Source organism: Xyrauchen texanus, chromosome 16 (assembly GCF_025860055.1).
Source record: "Xyrauchen texanus isolate HMW12.3.18 chromosome 16, RBS_HiC_50CHRs, whole genome shotgun sequence".
In the NCBI taxonomy this organism is placed as follows: domain Eukaryota; kingdom Metazoa; phylum Chordata; class Actinopteri; order Cypriniformes; family Catostomidae; genus Xyrauchen; species Xyrauchen texanus.
Window position 1 is genome coordinate 36,184,485 of NC_068291.1, and position 15,323 is coordinate 36,199,807.

Sequence of the window (15,323 nt, forward strand, 5' to 3'; positions counted from 1 at the left end):
AATGCGGCCTCTGGTTGCGCTTCTGCCGCCCAGCCCACCAGGTCTCTGCTGATTGGTGCCATGATTCTGGTCCTACTGGTAGACAGTTAGAAAATGTGTGTCTAGAGGATCTGTAGCATGTGAAAATGACTGTGACAACACAACTTGGGTCCTCAAGGCCACTATAGCAATAACATTTCAATGCATTATTTCATGTAGAGATATAAATAATTCACTTAAGAAGGGTCCAATAGAGATTAACTTTATTTGTCATTTAGGCTTACCTTTTAATCATATTTAAATGACTAATATCTGAAAATGATGGCATTGATGTGCAGAGCATCTAGCTTTAAATTCGGGTGGGTTTTAAACTTTTATATGATACTACCCACAGTGATGAGACATTTCAACAACTGCCCATAGAATAGATTGCAAGATACTAAATAGACATTTCAAAAGACATGTTTCTCAAAATTATGAGCAAATAGAATAGATGCAAGAGGCTATATTTAGCATAGTGAAAATGAGCAAAAATTTTGTTTTGCACCAAACATGATATTTGCCACACCAATAGACCACTCTCACACTTAAATAGGACATTTCCCTTACCTTCTGTATAATGTGTATGTATCTCTTTAAAAACAGGGTTGTCACAGTCAAAATGCATGTTACACAATTTCCAATGTCTTCTTTGTGCATAAATCATAGAAAAGGCAAAACCAACGTCGCTAGTAAAACAAATGACTTTTCTATTAGAAACAGATAGAATCTCGTCTCCAAGATCACTCACATATTTAAAAAAGAATTCAAACCCTCGAAATGCATACCTGACACGCTGGAATAGACTCTGTTGCTAAAGGACAGTATTTGTTTAAATGGCTCTCAGCTGTAGGCTATTACAGTTTTGCCTATCAAATAAAGCACATACCTCAGAGAGGTAAATGCCATATAATGTTTCTATTGGCATCACTAGGGAATGGTTCCGATGTCGAAAGTTGCGGAAATGAATCCCTTTTGAAGAAATAAAACACTCCACAACAAATGGAAGCACCTATACTCAAGATGTCACAATGTTCCACTTTTGATAAATAAGATAAGGTCTCTTGTTAATCTCGAAAAGGGCATTTAAACACAAGAGTGAAACCAACTGTTTAGTTGCTAGATACCACAATTGCGTTCCATTATTTACTGTAAGTATAATGTTTTAGCAGGGACTTTTTTTTGCAATTAAATCACAAACCAGAATAACAACATTTAACAACCCAGAAATCTATCTTTGCTGTGACATTTGGTATAACGACAGAGCAGTTTACTATTCCCACAGTATTTCACAACAGTATAATAGCTGTTTTATTGAGACAGAATAGCCAAAAAATAAAAATCATCACACATACAGTATAATTCCTCAATTAAGTTTGGACAATAGCTAAAAACCTTTATTGAAATATGCTGAAGATTTAGCAGTACAGTTTAGAGTCATTAAAGATTTTGAAACCTTACCTCATAACCGAAATGACAACTGGAACAGCTTCTCACAACTAAAATTACAGATCCATCTGCTCTTATTCATTTATGAACATTAAAACCTCTCCCACAGCTCATTTATTGTGCACACTAAACAATGCAAACATTAAGACTATTAAGACTCTCTTAAAGAGACAGACACTAAAAATCAATAGGAACTACGTAATGATAAAAACTTAATAATGATAAAAATTTATTTCATCTGGTAACATAGGATGAATTAGAGTGTCATTATGTTAAGCCAATGAACAAACATTTTAAGAGTCAGATTAGGTAGGAAACAACACATATTAAATTTTTACAGTGCAGGTGGATTGTGAAAAAAAAAAGAAAAAAGAAATTGCTACATTTATCTGAATCCGCCTTTCCAAATTTCCATAGCACACGAAACAACTAAAATTATATGAGCATAAAGATTATGGAGGGAAAATGACAAGTACCTGTGTAAATAATAATTCAATGGCTTCTTTCAGTGTTCAGAAGCAGTCTCAGTCCCAGAAGCCTTTCCTCTGCTCTTATAACCTACATGTTAGTCCAGACAAAACCAGTGACTCATCGGCAAATTTACTCCAGGGTAACACTCACTCTACTAGTCAAGCCGTGACCTTTTTTGACAGAAAAATATACCTTTGACAAGTCTTGTTTCCTCATTCCTTCACCCTTCATCACTAACTCAAGACAGTCTGCCAATCAATCCTTCCATTTTCGGATGTGTTTACAGATATCTAATTACAGAGTATTTGTAAGATTTCTAAATCTACATAGAAGCTTTCCATCTGCACAGGCACTAAAATATAAGTTCCAATTAGAATCAAAAAGGGTTAAACAGCCTAATGACATCAAAGCACCTTTTTAATCTCCACAAGAACTTTTTTATTCTCTAGTTCTGTAGAACATCGTCTATGTTCTCAAGCTTCAAAGAAACCAATCAGATGACCTGAAGAGCCAGTAATGTAACATCAAGAACCAAATTGCCACTCGATTATTAACAAAGTTATATTATATTGTATTGTACTGTATTTTTCATCTCTTAAAAAACTCAAATGGTCCTTCGTAATAAGAGTTTTTGTTGTTGTTGTTGTTGTTTTTTGCTTAAGTTAAATTAAATACGATCAGTAAAGAATATTACCATATAGGGACTGTCATCAGGTTGTTATCTTGAAAAAAAAGTCTTACCATTCCAGATACGCATGTAACTTCTCTTTCGGACATACAGAGAATCTGAAAAACCTGGAAATGTCACCACAGCTCACCTAACCTGCTTATAATTACTGACTAGTATCTGTAGGTCTGCTGTTACAATGGTTAATACAACTAAAAAGGAAATTTGCATTTACGCATAGTAGGGTATTTTAAATCTAACCTTTATGTATACAATTTTCCTGTCTTTTAATGCTTTTCTGGTATGATAAATTATGTGTAGGGGAATGCAGCTTGACCCATTAGAGAGACCCACAAGTTGTGAGTGAGTTTATTGAAGACAAAGTTCTCCACATTTCCAAAGGTGAAAGATAGAAAAAGAAAATGAGTTGAGGATCTAACCTTGAACTAGCTTAGACTACTAAAACAACAGTAAATATAGGCATATGCAAATCATATCATACAAGTTCAGACTTCTGATATGTGAACTGTACTGTAGATAATTCTAGTAATCTCTAAACATGGTGTTCTGTTCAACCATGTGAAAGCAATCATTTAAAAGATTTTATTTTTAAATACTAAGTTGGTCAGCCGGTCAGAGGTAAAGTCTGAATCAAGAGGCTATTTTCCTTTTCCTGATATTTTGCACACCAACACCATTTTGCACGAGATATGTGGCTTGTTAGGCCGGTGAGTAACCCCGAGGTTGTAGGATCACAACCCAAAAGGTTGACTTCCACCATTGTATACTTGAGCAAGGCACCTAGACCACTGCTCCAGGGGGGCTGTTCAACTGTAGTGAATATGTACTGCTGATTTGGATAAGACAGTCCTCTAAAAGCAGAATAACATAATACAAGTCAGGATTTCATGAAAAACCAGCATGGCATATTTTGCTTGCTATATATTTGAGAACAGATCCTCATTTACCAGTAGCACAATCTGTCAAAATATGCCTTGAATATTGAAGTATATCATTATGGGATGTGCAAAAACACATCACTGAAAAGGCAAAATGCAGTTACTAAAACAACACTGAAATTGAGTTAAATGGCTTCAAAGGCCCCCCCGCTTCAGAATGTTCATGGACCCACAAATCAACCCCATTCTGCTGAGTCACTGACAAGAGCCATCCCCTATCTGATATTTTTGCATCAATTCAAATGTGTTCACTTTTCCACCTGGCACTACTAGCAGCCTCATAGACACAAGTACTCGTACAGGTCCTGTGGAAACCATAAAGTAATCAAGTTTAAATAAATAATGGTAAGCGCAATTCGGAGATTGCATTTTATTAACTTCCATTTGCTCTATTTTTTACTCCACTGATGGTTAGGTTTAGGTTTGGGATCCATAAGGTTAATAAAAAGTGCATTCCTGTTCACTAAATTACATAATTTACATCATGTAAATATGCCTTTAGTTACTTCTTAGAAAAGAAAACATTAATGTACCAATAATGTGTCATTACAATTGCATAGTATTTCACAGTTTAAAGATAGAAATGCACTAAAATAGCACAAATTCAAGTAACATTAAATGTTTCCCAAGTCAAAGTGGGAGGATGATTAAATGAAAGAACTAGTCTAGAGTAACTAGACTTTGCACTTTTACATACAGATGGTGACTGAGTTTGCTTGCAGGGCACATGTGCTGGATGCAACCCAGACAGGAGCAAGTCAGCTGCTCCCACAAATTCCCTGAGAAAAAAAATGTATCTTTCTCACTCTCTCACTCTCACATCCAGCCTGGTTGCTGTTAGAGATGCACTGATAAGCTGATAGCTGGAGTGGAAGACTTTTACACAGGCAAAACAGATGCTGTACATGTATTAGAAGTAGAACACACACACAGGAGCATAATCGATTAATCAAAAAGATGCCAGCTCATTTGAGCCTGGCAGAGCAGGAGTGGGAGTGGAGAAAGACAGGCAAGGCGGCAGAGCTGGGTCTCTCCATCAGCACAGAAAAAGGACCGCTGATGATGTGCGACACTGCAAGGAGGCAGAGAGGTTGGTAATCAGAGGATTAATTCCCTAATTAAACTGTAATTCTGTTTATATATCCTTTATATCGATGAACACTGGCTCATGTTGGTACTCTGCTTACACAGGATCCACAATATACTGCGTGTAACTTTCAATGACACACACGCATCTTAAAACACAGGAGACAGGCATGTGATTAAGTTTATGCATTTAAGTATTAGTTTAGTATAATATTAGTATATGCATTTAAGGTCTTTTTAGCCTGAATATGTGCTGTGTGTGAATAGATTGTAAATTGATGCTTAAATTTGATATCTCTTTATGGTAAGCTCAAATGGTGATGTAGTAAGCATGATGTGCGTGTGTGAGTGTGAGTGTGTGATGAGACTAGCTACACATGTGTTTATGGTGTTTATTCTTAAAGGCAGTCTGTGCCATTTTTAAAGCACCATCTGTTTGTACAACCAATCGAAGACGGGCGGCGTGTTCGGGAAACCTGTTTGACAAAAGTCATTATTTTTGCAAGCAATTACAAACTACTTTTAAGGGTCTCTCTTTGTCAGAATCACATGGTAGATGGTCTTTTATGAAACATGCCCCAATGACAAGCATGTATGCTTTCATATCTAAGTGCTTAAGTGCAAGAACATATTAATGTATGCAAATGTAGCAGTTTTGACACTTCACCTCTCAGTTTAACTGTATTGGATTCTGTGTTGCTATTGAGCGTTAAGCTCACCTCGTCACCATGTAGTCTTCAGTCAGGTGCTGAATTTGTTGTTCTACACAACAACAGCAAAACAAATGCTGCCTTTATAGTTGTACAGGCCTTAGGCTTTGTACAGGCCTTAGGCTGTATCAAAACTGGCATGAGACAGGCCTCATGTTCATGTTTATATCTGCCTTTTGGGCCTGAGGTTGCTTCAGTGTTTTTAAACAATACTGCACTGACAGTTAAATCTTTCATTGTAAGGGAGGTCAAACTTAAAGGGGTAATGACATGAGGAACACAATTTTCCTTGATCTTTTGACACTTAAGAGGTCATTGTAATATAAAAACATATTGTACATTTCAGAACTCACAACTTCTTCCTCACTGCAAAAAGATAATTTGAAACCAAGCTGCCAAAATGACTCATTCTCTAATTCCTCCACATTGTGATGTCACACTGTGGTATAAATATGCATCTGACCACCTCCAAAACAACACATCAACACCTACATTACCTTCTGTAGCTTGCTCAGTAGCGGTGAGCAGTGAGACAGTAAAGAGAGAGCAGCTCAGTCAAGAGCAGAGAGCCAATCATAACAGTGGCCACTTACTATCCAGTGTTAAAGGGGAAGCAGCACCAAAACAGAGTGTTTCTGACAGAGGGTCAGAATGATCATAGAAAACGATCATTTGACAAATATATGTCTGTTTTGTGTGCAAAAAACATTACTAATATTATAAGTGAACTTTGAGGATCATTTTAAATTAATAAAAAAAACATGTCATGACTCTTTTAAAGTGAAGTGTATAATTTCTGCCACTAGCTTCAGCAAATGAAATTACAAAAATAAAGGCTTTCAAATAGATTTCCTAACCACTCCCCTGTCTAACATTGGTTAGAAAAAAATCCCAGCCCCAAATTCCTGCCATTGTTTGAGCTGCTATGTCAGGCTGGTAGGTATGCTCTAACAAAGAGTGCAATGTTTTGATAGCGTCACAGAGCGCCCTTACATTTAACATTGGGTTAACCTTTTCAGCGAGCTTTTTAAAACCTGGGTACATCTTTTTTAGGGCCACTTTTTTTTTGTTTTGAGGGAAAATGTAAAGAATAAATGACAAGAAATAGAATTCTTAAAAAATCTAAATATTCAAAGCTGTTTTGCATCTGCATTCATTTTCATAGATAAAAGTAACTAATGTGTGAATTTCTGCATGATTGACTATTTGATTACTAAGTAACTCATTATGTAAGTTTGCAAAGTATCTGTTATGCCTGCCTCTTTTTTAGATCCCAGTTCTGACGTGAATCCCCCAGCCTCTGCGCATAAGAGAAAAGCATGTGCTCCATTGTACATCAAATCAGCACAGATTAATATCAACAAAAAAAATGAACATATTGCAGGTCTGAAATTATCTTATTATTATTAATCAATATCACTTGCAACTGTTCCTTTCTAAAACCCTTCCTGTCTTCTACACTGCTGCCATCGACACAATGTCAAAAAAGATTTAATTTCAGTTATCTATTCATAAGCTTTTTTCCACTGCTCTTTTAAATTCCAGCATGAATGAATTCATCATTTTGTACACTGCACACATACATTTCTGATTGACTACGTTGTCATTTAGAGTCAAATGCAGTAAAGGTGGATGAGAGGCTGCGGTTGGCCCGAGAACGAAGAGAGGCATACCAAAAACAGCTGGGTATTCATCTTACTGTGAATATACAGTGTGGTCGAAACCACTAGTGAAAATGTTTCTATTTTGAATTTTCTAATTTTGTACAAAATTTATAGTTACTATATACTTTCAGCATAACAATTAGAGTGTTAAATATATTTACATGAATTTCAGAATTTCTGCTAATCCATGTTCCCTAGCACGATTTGAGAATATTCCAAAAAGCATCTTGTCTGATTTAATGGCAGCAGGGAAATCTGACATGTTGTACAGTGTTGACATGTTCAATGTCACATATTTGCTTACATTTGATTAGTGGGCTAGAAAAATCAACTGACAAATTAAGGTGTATTACTATTAAGTTTTATATGGCACTGTGATATGTTTCAAAGTTTTATAGTTGTCTAAGATGTATATGAACTTTAGCGCTGCGTGAATGCAGATGGTCGGCAAGAGAGGAACGGGCCAAGCAGTACTATGAGAAACACTTGGAAGAGCGGCGCAAGAAGCTGGACGAGCAGCGACTAAGAAAGGAGATGAGGAGGATGGCGGTCGAGGAGAAACGCAGACAGAGGCTCAAAGAAGAAAAAGTGAGTTTTCAAATTACATAAATTGTGACTGATATTTCGTGAGAGAGATTCTGTTTGTAGAGATCTATATATATATATATATATATATATAATCTATTTTTGTGAAATCAATTACGTAAATACTGCAGCGCTGATTGAAGCAAAATCGTTTGATATTTACCTGAAATGCTATGCATGATTCTGCCATAATGATTAAAAACATATGTACACTACCAGTCAAAGCTTTGGACAAGATAAGTCATTCCTTATTATTCTATTTTCCACATTTCGGATTAACAGTTAAGGCATCAAAACTATGAAATAGTACAAATTAAAGTATATGAATTAAGTAAAAGATTTTCAAAATCAAAGCTATCTTATATTTTATGTTCTACAAAGTAGCCACCCTTTTCATTAGGTGCCACAATGCTTTATTATGGAAGCCCTAAACCGCTTTGACCGCTGCGACACCTCTCATTGTGTTTTCAGTGTTAAGTGCTTTGTTAAACTCTTGATTGATTTGACAATGAATGCCGTATGAAACTGTAAAGGGATTTAAACGTGCAAGGAGGAGGCGAGAACCGGCTTGACGATATAAATAATAGTTTTAATGATAAGTTGAACAAAAGACACAACACACACATAAACGATCTCTCTCTCATCACAACACCCTCCGCAGTCGGCCTTTATCCCTCTCGTAGGTTTGATTAGCCTGATAAGGGACCGGGTGTGTATAATCGCAACCCGGCCCCGCCCTCCGCCCTGTCACATTCCTCCCTCGTTCTCTCAGCCCGGGGAGCCACTTAAGCAAGGCACTTAACTCCAGGTTGCTCTGGGTGGATTGTCCCTGTAATAAGTGCTCTGTAAGTCGCTTTGGATAAAAGCGTCTGCCAAATGCATAAATGGAAATGTAAAATAAAGCTGGCTAGCTAGCTATCGCCAACATAGACTATCGTATAAATGCAGTCAATGTATCGTGCAAAGAAAAGTGATTACTTCAAACTACAGTCTCGCATAGTCAGACCAATATCCACACTTTGTTTTAGCCCTGTTCCAGCACTGGAGAGTCAAATATATTATACAGTCTAAAAGTTTGTAGTAAATCAATATTAACTGTGTAATTTTAATTATACTACCTCATCTGTCAATATGATGACGGTTAATCACATTGTTTCTTTTGTACGTTACGTCATTGTTTTGGTCGATGCTCGCTCGCGTCCCTATAGAGTGTGTACACGAGCAAGAACAACAGGTAGCTGGCTGCAGTTCACTTAATGGCCATTTAGAGAAATGTTTTTGCCCTAAAAGAAAAGAAAAGTTGAATGTCATAGAATCAGGTAAGCACCAAGACACCTAAAAAAAACATTTCACCAAGTGAATTTTATTTTCACCTTGTGGTTCACGGCTTCTGTACTTTTTAAACAATAATGAAGGAGTTCTCATGACTGCTTTTCCTTTCACTATCCAATCTAACTCAAAAATGTACATTTGTCCAAAAAACATTTAAGCATTATTCTTTAGATCAAAAGATTTTTAAGATCATGAGAAACTGGTGTGTCCAAACCTTTGAATGTTAGTGTATGTAGAGCAGGTTTACGGGAACAATGCTTTCATTCCATGTTGCAGGAGCGTTATGAGTATGTGATGCGAAAGACAGTGGAGAAAAGTCAGAAAGCCAAACAGAAACTTGGCCACTGCTCTCGCCGGGTCACCAACAGCACTGGGAGCAAAACAAATGGTGAATTTCCAAATACATGACTCAAAACGTAGTAACTGGCATACTAAAACTCAATTCTAGGCTCATCGCACATACTTTTCCAACCTTCTTCCTGTTCTCACCACCTCGTGTTTGTCTTTTCTCTAGCTAAACGCCACTCTCTTAGCCAGTGGGAGATTGAACTCATAATTCGACTTCAGACTCCCACCATTTCCTATCTAGCCAGGAGTAAGAGCTTTGTGTGTCTGTCCCAAGACACAGGTACCACTTTAGGGAAAACTAAACAAAAATAACAAAATCTCACTATTAATTTAGATATTAAGAGGAAACTAGCTGCAATTGTGTGTAATGAAGCTCAGCTTCCTATTCTTTTTTCTTTTACTCATGCTCTTATTTCTTTGCACTCGTTCGTCCCCACTAATTGTCTTCACTTCACAAAAACAACCCTATACATCTTCAGTTGTTCATGTTTGTCGTCGTTCAGCCTCATGCCATTCTAAGAACTCTAGCAACACACAAATGCCACAGATCCATTGTGGGAAAATGGTAAACAAGCCTGCCAGCTCAGGTCCAAAAGCCACAATCTGCAAAATTACTAAAAGAGAACTGGTGAGAGGTCATTTTAGGTTTTAGACCACTTGTTCTTTTAATACAACCCCAATTCTGAAAAAGTTGGGACAGTATGAAAAATGCTAAGAAAAACAAACAAAAGCACTACAACTAAACATTTTAGGAGGTTTTGCCTTGTGAATTTCATAGTTTTTAAAAATAATTTTTATTTAAATTAATTTCAAATCAGATGATTGTAACACACTCCAAAAAAGTTGGGACAGCATTTATTACTGTGAAACATCACCATTACTTTTAATAACACTTATTAAGCATTTAGGCACTGAAGACATTTGTTAAGTTTAGAAAGTGGAATTTTCCCCCATTCATCCATTATGCAGGTCTTCAGCTGCACAATTGTACCGAGTCTTCATTGCCATATTGTGTGCTTCATAATGCACCAAACATTCTCAATTGGAGATGGTCAGGACAGCAGGAAAGCCAATCTAACACCTGAACTCTCAGCTTATTCGGCCAGTATGTAGTTTGAAGTTGTCTTGCTGAAAATTCCGGGACATCCATGGAAAAGACGGTGCTGAATGGCCAGTATATGCTGCTCCAAAATTTGTACATATCTGTCTGCATTAATGGTGCCCTCACAGATGTGCGAATTACCCATGCCATGGGCACTGGCACACCCCTGGACCAAACAGACACTGGCTTTGGACCTGATGCTGAAAACAGCTTGAACGGTCCTTTTCCTCATTGTCCTGGAGAACACAACGGCTGTGTTTTTAAAAAAACGATTTGAAGTGTTAACTCATCAGACAAAAAACACGGTTCCACTGTTCTACTTTCCATCTAAGATGAGATCGAGCCCAGAGAAGTTGGCAGTGCTTCTGGACAGTGTTGATGTAGGGCTTCTGTTTTGCATAGTAAAGTCTTAACTTGCATCTGTGGATGCCGCATGGTCATGATATCCATTATAGATTAATTATGTTTTTTTAGACAGTGACGTCTGAGGGATCAGAGATCACATGCATTCAGAAATGGTTTTCGTCTTGCCCTTTACACACCGAGATTTGACCATATTCCTTGAATCTTTTAACTATATTGTGCACTGTAGAGGGTGAAATGCCCAAAATCCTTCCAATTTGTCTTTGGGGAACATTGTTCTCAAAGTGCTGGATTATTTGCTGAAGCATCTGTTGGCAAATTGACAAGTCTTGAATGATCCTTGCACTTGAAGGACTAGGCTGTTTATGGAGGCTCCTTATACACTGATACGATTGCCACACTTGTTAAACATCTCCTGTTTCAAATTGCCATGTTATTTTAACTCGTTAAATTGTTATTAGTCTTAAATGGCCCCGTCTCAATTTCTTGGAGGGTGTTGCAATCATCTGATTGGAAATTACTGTACATAAAAGGGTGAATATAATTTACAAATCACTCCTTTTTGTTTTTATTGCATTTTTAATACTATCCCAACTGGAATTGGGGTTGTATAATGATGGTTATAATTAATTTCTAGTTTCTAGTTTGCTGCATGAAATACTGCATTACTGTGTTGCATGTAAAAATGTTTGCAAAAGAGAGTTTGATGTGCAGTGTTATACTGGGTTACAGGTGGCAACAAGGGATGTTGAGGAAAAAGATTTGAAGACACACCTTCAAACAACAACTGAAATCAAACCCAAAGTGGGCACAACCCCACAGGGAAATGCAGTACCCCCACCATTAGGGTAGTTTTTTTTCTTTGAAAAAAATAATTAAAAATGAATCATTAGGGATTAAAACTGAAAGTAGTTCACTATTTCTTGCATATAAAATCACACTGTTGGTCTTTTGACCTGTTCTCTCCATATACATATCTCCCATTTCCAAGGCTGCAGAACAGACATGTCAGACATAAAACACTAAAACAAGATGGTTTGCCTCCACTCCCAGACGAGGAGGATCTGGAGCCAGAGCATGAACTCTCCACTGGCCCTCTAAATCCAGATGAAACAACTCCACAATGTCTGCACAGAGATATTAAACAGGATGGGCAACTTCAGTTGAATCTACCAACAAATGGACCTCTGAACCCACCACACAGCTCTCAGCTTCCGAATGGTTAGTAGAGATCTTTTTATCATTTCGATAGGTTCTGTAGACAGATCTGCTCAAAAGGATAGTTATTTACATTTAGTAGTCTTTTTCTAAAGCGACAAACTCATGTTGCACACAGCAAGTGGAAGTAGCATGTGAGCAGCGCTGAAGCAGCACGCCAGGATAACTTAAGAAGCAAATAATGCTTGTGCTTTTATACCGGCAGCGTTTCTACTGTAGAAACTGCTGCACTGTATACAGAAAATAAAGTTATAAAATGGTTATCAGGAGTGAACTATTGATGAGTATTAACTTATTGTTCATGGAATATTATTTGAACATCATCACAGTTTTACAGACCACACGGCTGTTAGCACTTGGCTGTGTATATAGATGTTTCTGTTAAGACTCAAAAATTAACATTTTCTCATCATGTATTCACCCTCGTGCCATCCCAGATGAGTATGACTACCTTTCTTCTGAAAAACACAAATTACAATTTTTTTTTAAAAACAATACCTCTGCTCTGCAGGTCCATACAATGCAAGTGAATGGTTATCAGAACTTTGAAGATCCAAAAAGCATATAAAGGAATCATAAAAGTAATCCACACAACTCAGTGGTTAAATCTATATCTTCAGAAGCAATATGATAGGAGTGGGTGAGAAACAGATCAATATTTGAGTCCTTTTTTACTACAATTTCTTCTCTCTGCCCAGTAGGTGGCGATATACACGAAGAATGTGAATCACCAAAAACAAGAAGATTGTGAATGTGGAGACTGACAGTAAAAAAGGCTTAAATATTTATCTGTTTCTCAACCACACCTACCATATCACTTCTGAAGATTTGGGTTTAGCCACTTGAGTCATATGGATTACTTTTATGCTGCCTTTATATGCTTTTTGGAACTTCAAAGTTCTGGTCTCCATTCACTTGCATTGTATGGACCTAAAGAGCTGAAGTATTTTCTAAAATCTTTGTTTGTGTTCAGCAGAAGAAAGAAAGTCATACACATCTGGGATGGCATGAGTAAATGATGAGAGAATTTTCATTTTTAGGTGAACTATCCCTTTAAAAAAAATTACAATTAGATTACGAATGGGGTGATATAGTTTAATTTAGAAATATATCAACTTTAAGCACACTTGTATGCTTAAAGAATTCATTTTGATTTTTGATGAAGGTTATTTACTCCTGCACTAGGCTCCTGTTCTGTATGAAACCTAAAAAAGTGCTCTAGCTACAAGCCAAATACCCCTAATTTATTTGACCCTATATAGCAATTTTCTTATGAGTGGTATTGTGAATATTTTGGTGGAATATGTCTCTCACCTATTTTTTACTCTCAGGACTGAAACGCAATGGTGATGAAGCCCAGGTCAGACCTGCTGCTTGGACCACAGACCCTGAGGAGGTCATTCGCCTGCTGGCAGAGAGAAGGAGACAAGCCAGGCTCCAAAGAGAGAAGGAGGAAGAGGAACGCAGACAGGAGGAGACAGAGAGGTAGAGAGAGAAAGAGATAGAATTTAGTAGACTTATCTTTTCATTGATGCATGCACTGAAAGTATAATGTCCTATTGTGTCAATTGTTCATACAACTATTTTTAAACTCGTTAAAAAAAAATACAAATCAGATTGATTTTGACCTTTACATGTTGTCAACAAAAAGTCAACTTTTTGCCTGTGACAGTTGTTTAACTTAACTTTTTGCAAGTAACTGAAGGTAATTTGAGGGGAGTTAAATTGATTGAAATCACACAGTAGCTTGTTTCAGCTCACAAAAAGGATGTAAACTTTTGACATTGTGAACATGGCTTAGATGGCTCAAGTAGTCTTGTGTGGTTTATCTCTACAGAAGAAGCAGGGAGTTTCTGGCCCGTCAGAGCGCTGAGAAACGAGCCAGACAAGAATCAGAGGCCCTCAGACTGCAGGAGGACATGAGGAAGAGGGAAGAGGAAGAGCGACTGCAGGCTGAGGAAGACTATACTCACAGACAGAAACAGGAGGAAAACAGGCTTCATCAACAGGTGTTTAAATACAGAAGTTTATAAGCTCCTTTCACTTACATTACCATCAACCATTACCAGCTTCTTCCTAAAAGGCTTAGTGTTTCAGGAAAGGATTTCTTATCATTATAATACACATACACGATATCATATAAGTTAGATAGTGGTTGTACAGTACAAAAAATTCAAAATTCTCTCATATAATATATTTTCAGAGAGAGACTTGCCAGAGGGCAATGGCAGAACAGCAAAGACTGGAAAGAGAGAGACACTACCAGAGAGAAGAGACTGAGCGCCAAGAGAGAAAAAAGGTACAAGAAACAGACAAAGAAAGTTGCTCCTGTTCAGCCTTATTTTTCAAGGGTTCATAGAAATAGTGGAACTGACCGTGGAAAATGTAACAAAAGAAGCTTGATGAGTGAACATTACAATGTATAATGTGCTTTAAACATTTCCCAAACAGCGTCTGGACGAAATCATGAAAAGAACACGAAAGACAGACTCAGAAGAGAAAGTAAGACTATTTCTAAAATGCTTCATGTTGCTGCCCCATTCAGAGACCCTAGAGTTAATTTTCTATGCATTGCAGAAACCTGTATCACTGAAGTGCACCTTTCCTTGTGAGAATGAAAAGCCTATAATCAGGCTACCAAATCCGAGAAAAACCCCAAAGCTTGAACTGAGGGAAGAGGAGGACATGCTTCCAGAGGTGGCCTTCAAGGAACGTCGATATTTCCGCATTCTCACTGGCCTGGAAGTGATATAGGCCCATCAGCAAACAGGTATATAAATAAATTAATCTTAAAGGAATATTACTGGTTCAATTCAGGTTAAGCTCCATTGACAGCATTTGTGGCATAATGCTGATTACTAAAATAAATATATAATTTTGATATAATTTTTCGGGCGTTCGGGGCCCCCCACTGCCGCGGTCCCTGGGGCTTAAGCCCCGGTAAGCCTGCACGTTAATACGGCCCTGGGCGCACAGCCACTCTGACATTATCCTGCAGGATATCTTGATAAACTTGGGAATTAATGATGTTCCCTTCACCGTAGGGATGATGTTTTCATGTTGTAATGCGGTGCCCTTTTTATGCCATAGTAGTACTGAATGTTCTTCCCAAACAATTCAACCTTAGATTCATCAGTCCACAAAACATTTTCCCAGTAGCGTTGTGGAGTGTCAAGGTGGTCTTTGGCAAACTTCAAGAGCACAGCAATGATTTTGTTCGAAAGCAGCGGTGGTTCCTTCGTGGTGTCCTACCATGGACACCATGCCTGTTTAATGTTTTCTGCATAGTAGATTCATGAACAAAGATCTTAACCTGTTCCAATGATTCCTTAAAGTATTAAGCTGTCACTC

At 37.5% G+C, this 15,323-nt stretch overlaps 1 protein-coding gene across 1 annotated transcript; it reads left to right on the forward strand.

Moving 5' to 3' along the window:
• The first annotated feature begins 4,521 nt into the window (after positions 1-4,521).
• On the forward strand, positions 4,522-15,121 carry LOC127656773 (ensconsin-like). The gene is made up of 14 exons (XM_052145235.1): positions 4,522-4,654; positions 6,631-6,744; positions 6,972-7,046; positions 7,449-7,612; positions 9,218-9,329; positions 9,456-9,569; positions 9,769-9,917; positions 11,487-11,602; positions 11,746-11,975; positions 13,304-13,457; positions 13,810-13,981; positions 14,176-14,271; positions 14,424-14,474; positions 14,550-15,121. The coding sequence occupies exons 1-14, from the start codon at positions 4,522-4,524 to the stop codon at positions 14,724-14,726; spliced, it is 1,857 nt and encodes a 618-aa protein (XP_052001195.1). The 3' UTR covers positions 14,727-15,121.
• The last annotated feature ends 202 nt before the right edge of the window (positions 15,122-15,323 follow it).

Excerpts from the sequence above, each read along its gene's own strand:
- LOC127656773 (XM_052145235.1), top strand. The coding sequence starts at position 4,522 with ATGCCAGCTCATTTGAGCCTGGCAGAGCAGGAGTGGGAGTGGAGAAAG. Across the intron at positions 13,458-13,809 it reads AGACAGGAGGAGACAGAGAG|AAGAAGCAGGGAGTTTCTGG; the intron begins GTAGAGAGAGAA and ends TTATCTCTACAG. Across the intron at positions 14,475-14,549 it reads AGACAGACTCAGAAGAGAAA|AAACCTGTATCACTGAAGTG; the intron begins GTAAGACTATTT and ends TATGCATTGCAG.